The sequence below is a fragment of the Athene cunicularia genome (genome assembly GCF_003259725.1).
Source record: "Athene cunicularia isolate RWA chromosome 1 unlocalized genomic scaffold, athCun1 chr1_part1, whole genome shotgun sequence".
Lineage (NCBI taxonomy): Eukaryota > Metazoa > Chordata > Aves > Strigiformes > Strigidae > Athene > Athene cunicularia.
This window is the reverse complement of record NW_020799091.1, coordinates 26,350,123-26,368,350: the sequence shown is the minus strand read 5'-3', so window position 1 is coordinate 26,368,350 and position 18,228 is coordinate 26,350,123. Positions and strand designations below refer to the sequence as shown.

At 37.7% G+C, this 18,228-nt stretch overlaps 1 protein-coding gene across 1 annotated transcript in view; it reads right to left on the bottom strand.

The window, feature by feature from the left end:
- FREM2 (FRAS1 related extracellular matrix protein 2) overlaps positions 1 to 18,228 on the bottom strand; it is a 190,645-nt gene that overhangs the window by 53,089 nt on the left and 119,328 nt on the right. The window contains exons 5-8 of the mRNA XM_026863362.1: positions 12,098 to 12,244; positions 9,652 to 9,882; positions 6,856 to 6,981; positions 5,703 to 5,954 (exon numbers count right to left, since the gene is read on the bottom strand). Coding sequence (XP_026719163.1) covers positions 5,703 to 5,954; positions 6,856 to 6,981; positions 9,652 to 9,882; positions 12,098 to 12,244 — 756 coding nt within the window. The remainder of the gene's footprint in view (positions 1 to 5,702; positions 5,955 to 6,855; positions 6,982 to 9,651; positions 9,883 to 12,097; positions 12,245 to 18,228) is intronic.

The window sequence follows — 18,228 nt, the reverse complement described above, 5'->3', positions numbered from 1 at the left end:
TGCTTAAACTGTAGTGACATGTGTAACTTTGAATCCAAGATTTCCATCCTCGCTGTGTATTCCATTAACATCATCCTTGTCTTCTTTTCTATGTCTCCCAACTTTAGCACCTATCAGAAAAAATCCCTTCCAAATTAATAAATGTCCCAACAGCAGCACCAATTTTAAAATTACCCTTCACAATATATAAATATACCTGTGAATGTTCTATATACTTTTTTTTTTTTTTTCAGATTTTATTTTGGTGTACAGCACATCTGTATAATCCTCAGTCAAAGTATTTCGTTGCCAGCAATTTCTTTAATATACTCTGGTTGACTAGAAAGTTGAGCACACCTCTTAGTTTTTGTTTATTCCCATGATTGCATAGCAACTCAGCTATTTTAGTTAGACCCTAAGGGCCTTCTCTAGAAATAAAAGAAGAAAAGACTTTGATGATAGGTACTGAAGGTGAATGTTTCCTAATTAACTCGCATTGAATGCCAGAGGAGATAAGGTACTGTTGCTAGTGCTGACTTGTCTTCCATCTGAAAGATCTTATGTAGTATTATTAAACTTTGACCTTTGCTGTTTGTATCTTTTGACCTGAAGAAGTCAATGCATAATGTTAATCCAGTCACAGTACCTAGAGAAATCACAACCTAATGACAGGCTGTGACAAGAAACTTTGCTAAGTAGAAAATTAATTTAAACAAACGATGAGAAAAAAATATCAGTAGATGTGAAGTAAATAGACTAAAGTGGACTACAGAATTTAATATGATAACATTACTATAGCTCATAGGCTATTATATATGTGCTAAAGCTTTTATCCACCTCTATCTTAGGCATTTTCTGAATTAAATTTTATTGCTAAAAGCTAAAGAAAACACTTTTTAATTCACATAGCATACTGTTTTAATTTATTAAAATTAATTCTGTGCTCTGCAAACAATAATAAACAATGCTACTTAAAATCCCCTGCTTATTAATGCAGAATTTCAAACATGACAACTAGGGTGTTAAATTGCTTACACATTACAGAAATATGTGTGTATATACACAATCTGAAATAAGTATGCATATATATATTTTTACGTGTGTGTGAATACGTAAATAAATATGTAAGGTATAACTTGTAATTTATCTGTCTAGTCTGTATTCTGCTTTTTATAGAACAGGCAGCCCAGCAGATCTGAGATGAAACAAAATGCATAGAGACTTTTCTGTTACCATGCATTATGGTATTGTGCAAAATAAAAGCAGATGGTAGAAAACTTTACTGGTGAGTGAATTGTCAGTAAGTTTTTGAATACTCTGGATTTTTTTGTGTGAGCACTTTCACTGATACAGAAAGCAAAAAAGGAGCTCTGTCACACTACTTCAAATATGACGTATGCAACGTTTTGTGTGCAGAAAGACAAGTGAATGTTAAAAAAGAGCCAAACCTATCCTTCAAAGCCCCCTTATGTTTGAATATCCAAAATATTGTTTACTCCTACATAATGAAAATGGTCTATTCTAATGTCCCAAACACTTTCCCAACTTTCTTAATAAATCTCCTAACATTATTATTATTAGCCAACAGTAAAAAAACAGTAAAAAACCAGTTAAAAACAGTAAAAAAACCTGTTTAAAAGTTTGTAACATTGAGGCTCATAAATGCAGGAAATATTATACTTAAAACTAAACAGTAGGATACAAACCAAATTACTTCTCATGTTTTCTAATGACAGTGTTAAAAGAAAGGAGACTTCTTCTTAACTTCCCTAATATCTCATGGGAGTTTCATACAGTGTTAAGTTCTATACTATGTTGTGATTGATTAACTTTCAGCATTTCTTATTCAAAGTCGCTCTAGGTTACTGTTAAAATGATGGTATAAGCCTATGAATGACAGTATCTTATTTTAAGTGCTAAAAACAGTATAAAAAGTGTTCCCTCCCAGGCACTGAGGTTCCCACTGAAGTTAAATGCTCTCATTTCAGCTCATCTCTGTTTTAAATGGTCTCTTTGAGGAACATTCTCCCCATCACAAACTTTGTGTATACATTTTAAGCAGTCAGACCACCTTCCAAAGCCGGGTAATCAGCTTCTTCATGGATATATTATTTTATAGCTACTCTCCCAATATTCTATGGTCTGCTATCTACAAACTGTAAAGTTCATGTATTCATCCAAATTATTAAAAACTCATTTTTTTTGTAAAAAATCTACACAAATAAACTTGTATTTGCAATCACAGCATAGTCAGATAAACATATTTCTATTTCACCTTGCATTTGATATATGATCTGTTACTTTACAAGAAGTATTTCAAGCTGTTGTATTCATTAATGCTATATGATTACCCAAATGCTCCACAGAGAAAACAAAGTCACCTCTGTCACAGGATTACACCTGAGAACTTTCAGGCAGAGTATTTACGGTGCAATTAGATGGGTGTGAACTTCCTGCCTTTAAGAGCTGCCTTTTATATCCTTAACTTGAGAGAAATCCCTGTGCTGATAATAACCAGCTATCTTGGCATCAGACTTTCAAAGAGTACTGTACTATGTAATTCTTCACATTAGTCTTTAGGAAATATGACAGTGTCACAATAGATGATTTATGGCCTCATAGAGTGGAGTAAAATAGCTTATCTGTATTGCTTTCACAGAATTTACAGTTGAGATGTCAGCCTCTAAACTCCATGAATAAATGAAGGCAGTGTACCAGGAAACTTTTTTGCTACTACTCCTAGAAAGACAGTTGCCACACCAATGCCAGGGACACTTGAAGCCCATTAATATTTACATGTATTTTCAAAAGCATTTGGTGATACAGTGTGCTAATTTCACTCTTCCTTAGTCACAGACCTCTCTAATCACCACCAGAAATGTCCCTTTCAATGCAGTATATCAAAGCTACTGACCACTTGAACAAAGGACATCATTCTGTCTGTACTTCCTTACCGAGGTGATTTCTAAAGCAACATTACTGTCTTCTGATTTGCTTTGTTAAAAAGTCAAAGGAAGCATACATGGACACTTCAAATTTAAATGCAGAATCAAATCAGAAGGAATATAGCTTGCCTCTTAGAAGCTGCTAGATGGCTTCTGGTCCATCAGGGCCTCTAATATGGCCTTTTGGAGCATAAAGCAATGGGTCTGAAGGCTTTGTAGACACAGCCTCAGAATCACACATGTAAGCATGCCCATGCATAGTAACATTTTGGATTACATATGTTATTGGATAAAATGGAAATGTGCATCTCCTCCTTCTCAATAACTGCTCATGAGATTATCCCAAACCATAAAATATCAATCCTAAATCATATCACAGAATCATCGAATGGTTTGGGTTGGAAGGGACCTTAAAGATCATCTAGTTCCAACCCCCCTGCCATGGGCAGGGACACCTTCCACTAGCCCAGGTTGCTCAAAGCCCCGTCCAACCTGGCCCTGAACACTGCCAAGGAGGGGGCAGCCACAACTTCTCTGGGCAACCTGTAACAGTGCCTCACCACCCTCACTGTAAAGAATTTCTTCCTTCTATCTAATCTAAATCTACCCTTTTTCAGTTTAAAACCATTACTCCTCATCCTATCACTACACTCCCTGATAAAGAGTCTCTCCCCATCTTTCCTGTAGCCCCCTGTAAGTACTGGAAGGCTGCTATAAGGTCTCCCTGGAGCCTTCTCTTCTCCAGGCTGAACAACCCCGACACTTTCAGCCTGTCCTCATAAGGGAGGTGCTCCAACCCCCCAATCACCTTTGTGGCTCTCCTCTGCATCTGCTCAAGCAAGTCCATGTCCTTCTTATGCTGGGGGCCCCAGAGCTGAACACAGTACTCCAGGTGGGTCTCACAAGAGCAGAGTCATGCTGGTCATGCTTCTTTTAACGCAAGATATGGCTGGCTTTCTGGGCTGCACACACACATTGTTGAGCTTGCCAACCAACACCCCTAAGTCTCTCTCACAGGGCTGCTCTCAATCCACTCATTGCCCAGCCTGTATTTGTGGTTGGGATTGTCTCGCCCTATGTCCAGGACCTTGCCTTTGGCCTTGTTGAACTTCATGAGGTTGCTCCACAATTGTGCCAGGCACAGAGGTGAGACTGTCTCGCCTGTAGTTCCCCAGGTCTTCTTTTTTTTCCTTTTTAAAAATGGGGGTTATGTTTTCCATTTTCCAGTAAGTAGGAACTTCACCAGACCACCACAACTTTTCAAATATGGTGTATAGTGGCTTACCAACTTCATCCACCAGTTCCCTCAGGCTCCGTGGATGCATCTCATCAGGTCCCATGGACTTGTGCACCTTCAGGTTCCTTAAATGGTCTCAAACCTGATATTCTCCTCCTACAGTGGGCTGTTCATCATTCTCCCGGTCCCCACCTTTGTATTCTGTGTCTTGGGCAGTGAGGCTGGAGCATTTGTTGGTGAAGACTGATGCAAAAAAGTTATTGACTACCTCAGTCTTCTCCACATCCTGGAGAACCAGGTGTCCCATTTCCTTCCAGAGAGGGCCCACATTTTCCCTAGTCTTCCTTCTATCACTGATGTACCTATAGCAGCTTTTCTCATTGCTCTCAATGTCCCTGGCCAGATTTAATTCTATCAGGGCTCTGGCCCTCCTAACCTGATCCCTGGTTGCTCAGACAATTTCTCTGTATTCCTTCCAGGATACCTGTCCTTGCTTTCACCCTCTGTAGGCTTCCTTTTTGTGTTTGAGGTTGTCCAGGAGCTCGTTGTTCATCCATGTAGGCCTTCTGTCAATTTTACCTGACTTCCTCTTTGTTGGGATGCATCACTCCTGAGCTTGGAGAAGGTGATCCTTGAATATCAACCAGCTTTCTTGGGCCCCTCTTCCCTTCACGTCCCTGAAGAAGCCGAAGTCATGTCTCCTGCAGTTCAGGTTAGCGAGCTTGCTGTGCGCCCTCTTTGCTGTCCTAAGGCTCTGAACTCCACCATTTCATGGTCACTGCAGCCAGGGTTGCTTTTGAGCTTCACATTCTCCACCAGTCCCCTCTTGCTGGTGAGAACAAGGCTCAGCATAGTACCTCTCCTCATTGGCTCCTCTGTCACTTTGAAGAAAAAGTTATCATCAGTGTATTCCAGGAACCTCCTGGATTGCTTATGTCCTGCTGTGATGTCCCTCCAACAACAGGGTGCTTGAAGTTCCTGTGAGGATCAGGGCTTGTGAATGTGAGGCTGCTCCTGTCTGTCTATAGAGGGCCTCATCTGCTTGGTCTTCCTGGTTGGGTGTCCTGTAGCAGACCCTCACTATAACATCACCTGTCCCTGCCCTCCCTTTAATCCTGACCCATAAGCTTTCAGTTGGCTCATCACTCCCCAGGTGGAGCTCCATGCATTCCAGCTGGTCATTGACACAGAGGGTGACACCCTCTCCTCATCTCCCCTTCCTGACTTTCCTAAAGAGCCTTTTTCATTCCACTGCAGAACTCCAGTCATAGGAATCATCCCCCTATATCTCCATGATGCCAATAAAATCATAGCCCTGCCAGTGTGCACATGTCTCTAATTCCTCTTGTTTATTCCCCATGCTATGTGGGTTTGCATAGAGGCAAATACTTTAAAATCCCACATAGCGTTCTAATAATGTTTTCAAATCTCAAGATGGCAGCACATGTTTTAATCCAATTTCTACATGCTGATTTGAGTGTGATACTATTTGTAGTTTCTCTCTTGAACTGGAAATATCACTATATTACATGATGTCTTACCATCATCCTTGTCAGGTACAATGGTAATTCGAGTACTGGGGAATTCTGCACCAATTCTTCCCCCCATTGGCATGCTCAGCAAAACATCAAAGGTCTCAGCCTCTTCATACAAGGAGTCATCTATGATGACAATCCGACACATTTTTTCTTGTTCATCTTTGTCAAAGCGCAGAATGCTGTTGTGATCCTCAGGCCTGGAGATGTAGTCAGAGTACGAAAGTACAGAAGTTGGGGCAGTGCCAGAAGCTGTTCCTGTGGCATAAAAGGAAAACAGTCGCTATACATGCCATGGTCATAACGATCCCCTCACAGATGCTGAATTTTATTTGCATTATCTTTTCATTTCTATTTACTATATAAGATGGGCTGAAATCTCTGACCATGCTACATTTCTGAGGTCCTTGGACAAACTAGTTCTGTATATAATGCAGTGCAAGCACATGGCTCCTCAAATTCATTTGCAGCTTTTCAGTCAGAAGGAGTATTGTAGTCTATCACAAGAAACACAGACTAAGAAAGGAGACCTTACGAGGATTACCAATTAGTATACCCTTAGTATATTCTACCCATTGAAGATATTGGTGGACCAGAAATTAACAGAATTCAATGAAAACAAATTATTTTGATTTCAGATTACCTCACCAAAAATGTTGCTCCTTCAGATGAAAAATAATATTAAAAGCACAGATGTAGAGACCCTGTGCTCTGTGTGGATATAATTAATAGAAGATTGAAAGATGGAGGAAGGAGAACCATGGCAATTATGCAACGTTATTTTATACCAGTTTTTTCAAGATACAGACAAATAAAAGATGTCCTGGGAAATCACTGCAGTGCTTTCAGTTTTCTTCACTTTCAGATATGTGTGGCTGCATATAAAAGTCTTGCAAAATGATAAAAGAACACAGATCCTCTTCACCTCCTAACAAAACTCAGTGATTTGGAACATGATAATTTTTCAGCTGTATTCAATAATACTCTACAACAGATTGCAGAGATGAATACATTTCCAGCTGAGACTGAAGACATTTAGATGAAAAAGTAATTAACATAGTTATAAACAATTTTATTATGCAACAGACGGAACAATTATTTTTGTTTTTCTGTCTCTTTTCCATTTTTGCCTTTCTCTTTTTATACTAGATTGTGTTACCTTGTTGTGTGTAGCAGATAACCATCAGTTCCTGGCTCACATCTCCACTTCTCCTAACTGGAATAAATAATTCACCAACATCTTCTTCAATAGTATAGGTGGACTGGGGAATAAAGACAGTTGATTCTGCAAAGACAGACACATTTGTTTATTTAGATTTATGGCCTCACCTGTAAAATAGCTAGGAGCATTTTAGTGTATTCTAAAGCACAACAAAGAACTTGTATTTATCAGCAATGACATTAAATTTTAAGAAAAACTTGGAGGGTGAGAGAAGTAGAGTTTCTTAGTCTTTCAGAAATGGAAAAGAAAATCAGATCATTAGGTTTGAATTCACAAGTCCTTACTAAGTAGTCTCTAATGTGATGTACTTACCTAGGGTTAATGGTGCAAGACTGTTAGGAGAATTTGTCCACAGGGTCTATATTTTTATTGCTTCCATGGTATTTCATGATTAACTGTTAATCACAGAAGTATCAATAGCATAGCTCACACACTGGCAGTGGTTCTGCAAGGCCATTATTTAACTTACTGCATCAAGTTAACCATGAAAATCATTTGGCGTTGAGGATGCCAGACTGAGCTCTTGATATCTGACTTGGACATTTGATTTGAGTTGGCTACATGTCTATACTCCTGTTTTACTCGGAGGAAACATAGCCAATACAAGTCAGTGAAGTCTTGAGAGCAATCTCAGCTTAAATTGTGTTGGACCAAAGAATGCCAAATCTGTTTTTCAGGTAAAAAACACCAAAAATGCATTTTAAACTCCTTCATTATTTTATACTCATAAACAGATTGCTGGAGTTTTATGATACTGGGATTAGGGATCAGTTTTGTTCTCTCAAAAACTCAAGAACAAAAAGTCATTATGCATACAATTGTAAAGCACCTTTACTGTTTCATTAATATGACCGCAACACAAAGAGAATGTAATTTTGTACAGTATCAAATCAAGTGGTATCAGCTGACTGCAAAAAGCAAAACTTTTCATTATTTCAGAGTTCAGAAACAATATTCTGAAAATTGTCATCTGACTTCTTCAAAAACATGTTCCAGGTTTTATTTCTCCAAGTGGAAAATACTACTAGGATGACTTAAGGTAAAAAGCCTGCCCTAAAAATGCTGTTATTCAGGTTTGATAAGATCTACACACTTTCACTATTCCAGCAAGTCAAAAATTCAATGTGAAAACCACCAAATTCCTACCTTTTTGTTTTAAGGTAAAACAAAAGTTAACACTAAAACTCCCCAATTTGTTCCTTTTATGTCTTCCTTTAGAATTAATTGACAAAATTAAAAACTCTATCCTTCAAAAAAAAGCAGGGATCTGACTTGCTCTGTTTCCTGTCTCTCTCATAATTGTCCAACTAGGAGTAAAATGACATTATAGAAGTTTAACAGACCTTATGAACAACATAAAAAGTCCAGAGGAGAATGGTCTACACCATCTCAGCTAGTATAAGAAAACATAACCTTATGCAGCCTGTTTTTGGAATAAAACATTAAATAATGTTCCATACACCAAGGGGCTGGTACAGCTTTCCAAACAAGCTCATTATTTTGGGGCTAAGACTACACCATTCAAATAAATGAATTTTAAAATAATTTTCACTGGAAGCAGAATAAAACTTTTAATGTTTCCTATTCAGTTAGCATCTGAACTTGTTATACCCTGCACTCTAAAAGACTATTAGGAAAGCCAGACCCTCACGTCTCTATATTTTTCCTGTAGAAATGCCTTGAAGTGGTGCATTTGATTTTCTCCTATGCAACTTCACTTTATGTATAATTACTACGAATTCTCTAGGACTGTAAAAATTATCTTAATACAAGAAATAGAAAAAAATATTGTTGGCATTAAGAAGACTCAGACGATTATCTTGAGTTGTGCTATCTCACTGATCATAGAAAAGATAGAGAGGTTTAATACATTTTCAAGTATTTTAGTGCTTTGCACATTAAGCATTATTTTTCCCAGTGACTAAATATGAATGTCAGATAACCTCTGGCTTAACTTGAATTTTTAAGGAGGAACTAAGAAATGTCTGGCAGTTTTCAAATGTTTCATTAGGGAAGACTATAAAAACCAAGCTGTTACAGTCATTCAACACAAAGATTCCTTAAGGACAGTTTTAGTGTGACCTTGGCCCATAGGTTCAAATGTCTGGATGAAGTTGAAAAGTAAAGCAACCAGAGCACATTCAATTTTAATTTTTTTTTTTTTTTTTTTTTAATCAGTTTCTTTCTTCATTTACATTTAACCATAATTTTATTTGTTCTTGACACAGCTCGTTCTGTACTTTGTCTAGTGAACTTGTCTTACTGAGCTTCTCAGCTTGATATTAAGGCCTAACTGATGTAATTCTGCTCTGCTCTAAGACCCAAACTTGGTGGGATAAACCAGCCTGGACTCTCCTGTACAATCCTCTCCCACATGAATTATCAAAGCACAGTAAATCAAGTCAGCCTCCAGCCACCTGTGCAGATACACTCTGTTTGCAAACACAATGAACCGAAAACCGATTATACCTGAAATGAAAACCAAACTAAACAACCTAGAAATAATATAACATATAAAAAATGCAGGTATATTTCATCAAAGCATGCTACCTTAGTTACATAATCATGAATCCCTTGAAGTGATAGAAGACAAATGGCTGCCCAATGTCTGTCTTCAGAAATATTCTGAGGAAAGGTAAGCTTTATTACCCACTGTTACTCATAACATTTGCCGTCCAGTTTATCTTTTGGTATATGCACATATTGGCAGTACAGTTCTGGAAAGGTTCTTACCATCTCCTGGGTCAATAATTTCCACCGTGCATACATCAGGAAATTCCAGAACTGCCATGACAGGCTCAGAAAGAACAATTTGAAAGGACTCAGACTGTTCATGTTCACCATCACTCAAAATCCGTACTCGCCATGTAGCTAAGGTTTGGCCAGGATTAAACTGCACCTGCTTCTGGGCTTTTCCTCTGAAGTCTTTATCTTTCCTGGCAGTGCCATCTTTGGTGCTAATACCTACCAAAATCAGAAATTCAGGTCATTAAAAATATTACTTTTAATTTTCTCTCATGATGTCATCTTTAAAAATAGACATTTTAGAGAAATAGACCTTTCACAACCTGAGAGTTTTCAAGCCAATTCTGTTACTCTCGATCAGTTTTATACTAGTGTCTCACATAGAGGTGGAAGCACATCAATTAACATTATGAAAGGCAGTTTGGACAGAATTAGCCCAAGCAAAACTCAGAAAAATTCTACATTCTCTGAGGTTACAGTGAAGTTTCCATTTCTCTGTAATTCAATTACGGATGCCCAAAAGGGCCAACAGATTATTTTCTCCCTTTAAAATTCTGGGTTCTTTTCTATTCCAGAACATCTAAATAACATGGTGACTGAAACCTTCAAAAATATTTCTCTTAGAAAAAAAACCAACCCACACCTGCAATGTTCAGCCTTCAAGGGGAAAGCTAAGGAAAACACAAAGACACAAAGTGTTAAAAGATAGGAAATAAGAATGAAAGAAGATGTAAAATCTGAACCATTGTGGTCATTCCCACTATAATAAACATTGTAAAAATTATTATCTTCCATTTCAGTGTTTGCATAATGACAATCATTAAGCTCAAGTCAAGTTGAAACTGCAAAGCCATGGGATAAAACCCAATACAGCTCATCCCAGCAAGACAGCACAGACCTTACAACCTTGGACTCTGCCTGCTCTAAAATGGCTTTTCACTGGCATTTCCCTCCCAGGTTAAGGCTGTCTGACAGGCCCTCATGGAAATTAGACAGTCCTTCAGAAGCATCTCCAACTCATGCATTTGGCCTCTGAACACCACAGTGCAACTCAAATCTGTTTTTCTCAGTTTTTCAGAAAAAAAACCTTACAACTTCTTCCTTCTCTGTTTCTTCCAACTTCATTGTTTAATGTATTAAAACATATCACCTTTTCCTACAAACCTTGCCTTTCTTGCTTCCTGCTTGTGTAGGAAGTCACAGCTGATGTTTTACATAACCTATAACCCTCCAGCCCCTTTGGCGCTCTACAGACCAGAAAGGCCAGTAAGCATCTTAACTAATATCTTTTACATTCTTTCCAACTCTGTAATTCCATTTTTCAGGATTAAGGTAGTCAGAGGAAAGTTATTCAAACTGCTTTTGCTGAATTTTGAGTCAGCTCAATTAAGAAACTGAACTTGAATACATAAGTGAAAAATTTTGTAAACACGCTATTTGAAGGATCAGCACATCCTTATTTTTGTATTTCATTAATCTCTTTTTATTCTTTTACTTTCTTTAGAAGAAATATATTCTCACAATTAATTCACTGTTCAAAACAGGCTTCTAAGCTAGATCCAGTTAGTTAGTGCCTATATCCCTTAAATCTCATTCCAAAATAGGTGTCCTAACTATATCTCAATACCTGAAACTCAGATTCTTATTCAGAAAGAGACTTAAACAGAAACCTGATTTCTAAGCATGAGCTTGTGCTCCATGCCAGGTAAATGCTTACATATATCTTCAAAACCAGCTTTAAATTGAGCGCCTTTTCTAAGTAGTGTAAGCTCACCACAGGTTTTGACATGAAACTGTACAAGGATAATGCTCCCTGGTCCAAATACATCACTAGGAAGAGGATGGGAACAGATCCAGAAGCTAGAGACAGGTGTGAGGTTGCAGGATATGATAACACAACCTTTTTTCACCTTTTCACTCCCCAGACACTGCAAAGAGCTTTCAACACCTCCTGTAGCAGCCTGTTGACTGCCAACATTGACTGAAGCAAACGAGCCTAATGCTGGTAGCTGCTAATCCAGTCCAGTTTACAATAGCCTTCCTGAAAAATTATCTCTGTTTATTGTTGTCTTTCCCATTGCTACAAGTGTATTTTCTTATTACAGTGAAAATAAAATCTGGACAGGAACTGTATTCTGTGAAACAAAACCAACAGTGCTATCAATCAAATCAAAGAAAGAAGGACTGGGTCTTGCATTGTTAAGTCAAAAATTAATTGCAGAAGACAAAAAAAGTGAAAATTTCATCATATAACTAAATAAATCATATACTTAGCATCAAAAAAGATACTTGCTTTAATAAATAAACATACTCCTTTGAATCCAGCTAGCTTAGTATGAAACCCCCGTAAAGGTATATAGCTGTATTGATACTTTTATCAACTAGCTGGCCAGTGATTTATAGAAGCAGCTGATAAAGTTAAAACTGAACTTACTTATAAAAGACGTTTCTCCCAAGTAACCTCTACGTTTAAGAGAAACATCAAGATATTTGGAGTCTTCATTTACTAAATAATACTCCTTTTCTAAGGAGATCCATGCCCAGTTTAGGCGAAAATGTTGATTCTTCAGCTTATTGCCTCCTGCAAAACAAAATTATATATTTATTAATTTTTATTTTTTGTTAAATGCTATTTCTTCTTTTGAGGTTTGTATAACCTGTATCCTGAATAAGATGTGTATCTTAGCTGGACATTACAATAGAAAGATTTTAAAGATTTAAAACTAAGAGATAACAAGTAAAGAAGTCAGCCACGAGGACAGTACATATATATAGTACATATAGGTCAGTACATACAGGAAGGTTTTATCTTAGTTACATACAAACTAGTCACATTCATTCCAGAGCATGCCAATTTTCTTCTTTTTCAAGGGAAAAAGAACAAGAATTAATAAAAATATATTTGGGATGCCTTTTTCAGAGATTAGAAAAATTGTGGATGATCCAAGTTTCTGCAGAACCATACTGTTATCTCCAAATAACACACAATGTAGGACATCACACAGAACTTCCTTGATATGATCAGACTGCCAGAGCACTGGAAGACCCTTAGTATCCTGAGAGACCGGAGACGATACCTACCATCTTTTAGACTGCATTTACACATGCAGCCTGCTTCTAAAACTCAATATTTTATTCACTAAACCTAAATTTCTGCTCTTGTTGCTTTAGAATTTATGCATCAGCTCTATATGGTTTTAGGAACAGCCTTCACATCTTCCTAGGAAATGGTCTCAACAAGATTAAGTATCCCCGATATGTGCCACAGTTCATAGCTATGCTGATGCCCTCCTAAGCTTACGTGCTTGTAACTGTTGGGTCAAGTATGACTGCCTGTGTCACCTAAGAAGATTTAGATATACAAATGCTTGTTGGAATTCTCTTGAACTATTCTGAAATCACCTATCTTCATGATACGATGAATATCTCCAACTGAGTAAGCTGCTGAGATGTGTTTTGAGAGTCAATTTTCAATAGACCAAAAGCTGTCCTCACAGTTCTTTTTACACAGGCACAACTGTAGCAACATGTTCCTGGTGAAGAAAGCAGACTCCACAGATCCTTTCCAAGGTCTCTACTGTAGCAGTAGCACAACAGTTTCTCTGCAGTCTCACTGAACACAAATGGTTTCTGTGCACTCAAACACTGGGAATTGAAAGCACAGGACATCAAGCAGTACACTCAGCTAGGGAAACTAAACAGTCAACGTGAACTAAGCCAGGATCTCTGGCAGGCAGCTGTTGATGGCTCGTCCTTAAATTGAGGACTGTATTTCCTCTTACAATAACCAGAAGAACCGTCATAGTCTACTTCAAACTAAAATGCCCATGTATTTATCAACAGAAGTAGGCTCCCTTTTTGAAGGCAAAGCAATGCAGGAATACAGAAAGCATCCCTCAAAGTTTTGGAGGGGATGATATGGAAGTGACTTAACTCCAGCTGCAAAGCACTAAATCCCATTCTAAAATCTGAGGATGTCTCAGCATGATCTCTCACTCCCAGCAAAAATGAAGCTGTTCTGTCTACAATTAGTCTGTACAACTGTAAAATGACAGGAAATGTTTATTGAAATGGCAGGCTTCACAGAGTTTTTCTTAGTCTAAAAAAGCAGTCCAGAAACAACAAATGCAAACAGATGGCACTCTAAGGTCCAGTTAAAAATGCTGGGTGTGGTGGTTTTTTGTTTGTTTGTTTGTTTGTTTGTTTTTCCCAGTTGGAAAGGTAATAGCTGAGAAAAGCTAGCACCCATTTCACTGACTATAAACCGAGTATTTGTACAACAGGCTGAATATCTCAGATCGGATTAACATCTTGATAAAATATAGCATAGCTCTACTTTCTCATATACAGTTTACCTCCATCTGTTCTCTGATTTTCCACAGTAAAAAGGCATTTCTTGTCAGTGTAGGGATTCTGGATGCCACAGATAAAAGGCCATGACAAATCAAGTTCTGTATATCATCCTATCGGATGTGTTTGCTATTACTCAGGAGAATCCTCTAACTTCCATAGCAAGAATAAAATAACCTGTTCAGCTGACTGAAGGCAGATGCTCACTCAGCAACTGTCTTCTGGGAACATTGGCTTGCTTGTATGAGAAGCTGTAGTCTGATTTCTTTCCCACAAGGTGCTGCTACAGAACAAGGTTTGTTCAGGTAACAACTGTCTGAAGTGTGCAAGGAATTCCCTTTAGAAATGAACGCTTCTTTACACAATCAGTGAATAAAGTAATTCTTCTGAAGAGCAGAGAAACGTATCTAAGTATTCAGTTCACTCATGGCTTAACTATTGGAGGAAGAGCCAAATGGAGGCTGGTTTTCCCCTTCCAGTTTCTTCTATTCTGTTCCTTGAAAAATTAGGTAGCGATTCCATGTGCTTCTACTCCGCTTCAAAAATAAGTCTCTATATTTCTTTACTGACCTGTCTACTAGAAAAAAACACAACCATACTTGTGTAATCGTAAAGGCAATGGTACTGTGTAAACAACAGGAGGGAAACAGTTACTGGAGTATCACACTGCACTCCTTGTCCTGCTTCTTTCTGCTCTTTTCATCTCTATTGTTACTGACAAAGGGGAAGGCTACAAACACACATACCAAAAATTGTAATGAGCACCACAAGAAAACCAGTAACTATAGTTTTAGCTATACCAGAACTTACATTAGGTTAGTCATATGTTAGGTCTTCCCATTAGTTTTTCGGACAAATGCAACAGAATATGTCTTGTTCTTTAATCTAGTGAGAAAAGCCATTTGTGTGCCACCATTGAACACACTGCCTAATTTAAACACAATTTGACAGAGGGATAAAAGTTTCTAAGATATAAATGGAATGAAAATTTACTGCCAGTTAGAGGAGAAAGAACCCATTAGTATCACTACTGAGAAAAAAATACTGCTGCATGAGGTTACTACACATGAGAATGTCAGACATTGGAAACCCCCCAGCTGAAGGAAAAGCTTCTAGCAGAGTTTGTATCTTTTTAGACAGACAAAATTCAGACAGGGGATGGAAAGCAATAGGAACTCTGGCATCATTTGGTCTACTGTCCAAAGAACTACTGGCTTAAACATGTTGTGAACACAGGTATACAATCTACAGCTTACAAAGAGTTAAGAGTTAAGTTTTATCTCTAGTGCCTTAAATAGTTCGATTTTAAATGTAAACTATATTTGCACATAATTACTGAACAAATTAAAATTACAATACAAGAGAAAAAATCCCAGCTGTTAAAAAGGAACAGACATATCGAGAAATTTCAGTAGCCAACTACCAAACCAGTTCATTCCTGTCATTGTTGCTATGGAAAAAGTTGAAAGTATATTGAGTTAGAAAAACCTAAAGAGAATATGACATTTAGGAAGAAAAAACCCAAGAAAGGCAATATTTAAGATTTAATATTGTCTTAATTCCACCTATTTCTGGATTTCAGCAGTTCTTTCTATTTTTTTCTTAGAGTAAAAAAAAAAAAAAAAGTATTATATCTAGGGGGCTTCCAGCAAGCCTCCATTTCTATGGGCCTACTTCTGCCCCTGAAATATGTATTGTTCACCTTTTAGGATGTGCAGTACTAAAACCATAAGAAAAAACCCAAATAATTTAGATCTTGCTTTCTTCACTTTGTCCTTTTTGTGTTCAGAATAAATGTTTTCTAAATTATACAAGCCATTTCATGGCCCAGTGTCCCCAAAGAATAAAACCAATGTCGTTGTTGTTGCTATATCTATTGTTGTTATTATTGTTATTACTATTACAGACCTCTGACACAATAGAGCAGGAAGCATATGATACTTCTTATCTAATGCCAGTTATTTATTTTTGGGCTAGAAATCCTAAACTGTCTTTATAACCAACACTGGGAAAGAGGCAGTTTTTAAGGCAAAATATTTTAGGCATCAGTTTTTGAATGAGATTAGCCGTGCCTCAGAATATGCAGAAATACATGTATTTTTCCTCAACAGCTGTTAAAGATGATTCTTGTGACCAGTTACGTTGCAGACGTTTTTATTATAGTCATCAAATGATGAGTAAGACTAATTCCACCATGCGTGAACTAGATGAAATTGTCTTTTTTACAACATAGTAGAGCAAAGCACCACACAAACATAAAGTCTGTAAAGAATATTAAGAATACAGCTCTCCAAAATTATAAGTATCAGAAATAAAATTGCACATGCCATCTTAATTTGTTTCCTTGTTACATTAATTATCTGCCCTACAATAATATTTCCATAGGCAAATGAATTTTGCGTTGCTCACTAGTGCTTCCCTTGGGCATAGTCAAACATTTAGCTGCTAGGCAAATAATTAAGGTACTATACCTCAGTGACAGTTTTGCTTTTGTTCCTCTCCCAGACAAGTGCTTGTAATGCAAATATATCAGAAGTTTGGAGAGGGAAGCCATTACTGGAGTGCTTTTAAAACTAAACAAAAGGAAGGAGGGCCATGTGACAATGAACTAAGTCCAAAGTAACTTTGCTTTTATATCAGTGAGATGTGGTTGGCAAGATGTTGCTATAGTGACTGATGCACGAAAACCCGATTCTTGAATTTTGCCAGAGATCAGAGTTCAGCAGTGCTAAATCAGAAGATGCTAGACAGGATGTAGTGCAGTGAGACCATGAGAAATGAGATGGCAAGAGTTCTGAGACCCAGTCAAACACTTTGCAAGGAGCTAAAGCTAAGGATATAGAGTAAGGTAGGTCACAAAGTGACTTCATGACTGTGACTTCATGCCTGACTAAGGCTGCTGAGGACAATACCCTCTGAAAAGGTTTGCTTGAATCTGAAAAGTCAAAGACGGATCTCACCCAGAATAGATCTTTCTAGAAGTCTTGTCAGCAAATTGCTCACGTCAGAAAACAGTGATACACTATTTTTGCACAGGTCATAATCCAGAAATTCCTAGAAAGATCAAGTCATCCAGAAACTCCAGTTTCAGTTACTCAACAGGAATAAAAGAGAAGAGGGAAGAGGGCTTGGTTAGTAAACTGGTTAAAGGGAAAATATTGAAATTATTATTCCAATTAAAGCATTTATTTTTCTAACCATACTGCTCAGATATCTCTAAAAAAGATATAAAACCTCCATGAGAAATACAGTTTAGATTGTCATAACTTTCTGTCATGATGCAAAGAGCTCAAAGAAGGAATGAATCAGTTCCAGTTCTCTCCACAGATCACTGTGCTCTGTGAAGACAGTATAAAATATATCTCTGTCATTAAATCGTGTCTCTCAAGCACTGGCAGCCTGAAGAGCATTCCATAGAGAATGTCCGATTGTAGCTTTGCTGTCCCTAGGAACTACCCCAGAACCCCAATTCATAAATAAAAGCATACAACCACACCACAGTGTTCACTGACAATAGAAATGGATGTATCTTGATACAGATACTGGCTTCCCTACATGGTATCCATGGCAGAGGTGAATCAGCTAAAGAGTGATTAACCTGTATAACCATAGGCACACAGACTCACTGTGTCCACAAGATAGAGCTGTCTGCTACTTGTAAAGCTTTATGGTACAACATACCTGCCTTCTTTAATCACTAGGTGAGGCTGTTAAATGGGGAAAAAATAAACCCCTATAAATTCTGCCAGGGCAAAGAACATATATGAAACAACTGGTAAATAAGGCACTAAGAAAGAAGAGTTTCTTTATAGCTTTTACTCTTGGTCCTCTCTCCTTTCTTCTCTTATTTCACTTCCTAAACAGACGGCAAAAAGATGTTAATAAGGAGCACCAGAGCAACTGTGAAATATTAACAGTTCACCTATAGTTCAAGAATCACTGTATGGCATAATTAAAACCATAGAAGACATCTTAACAAATGATGTTTCCTCCTTCTTCCTCCAGCTCTTTCCAGGTTCTCCTACTGCTTGCTGATTTGTTTGCCTGTCTGCAAGGGCTGCAATCTTTCCCTTTTGGTTCAAAATATTTGATCTTACTGGATGCCTCATTCAGATAGGGGGGTTACCGAAGTCGGCATTACTCTATCCTTCATGCTATGGATGAACCTCATTGCAGCAGGTATGTGAAGCATCTGAAAAAAGAAACCCACTCATA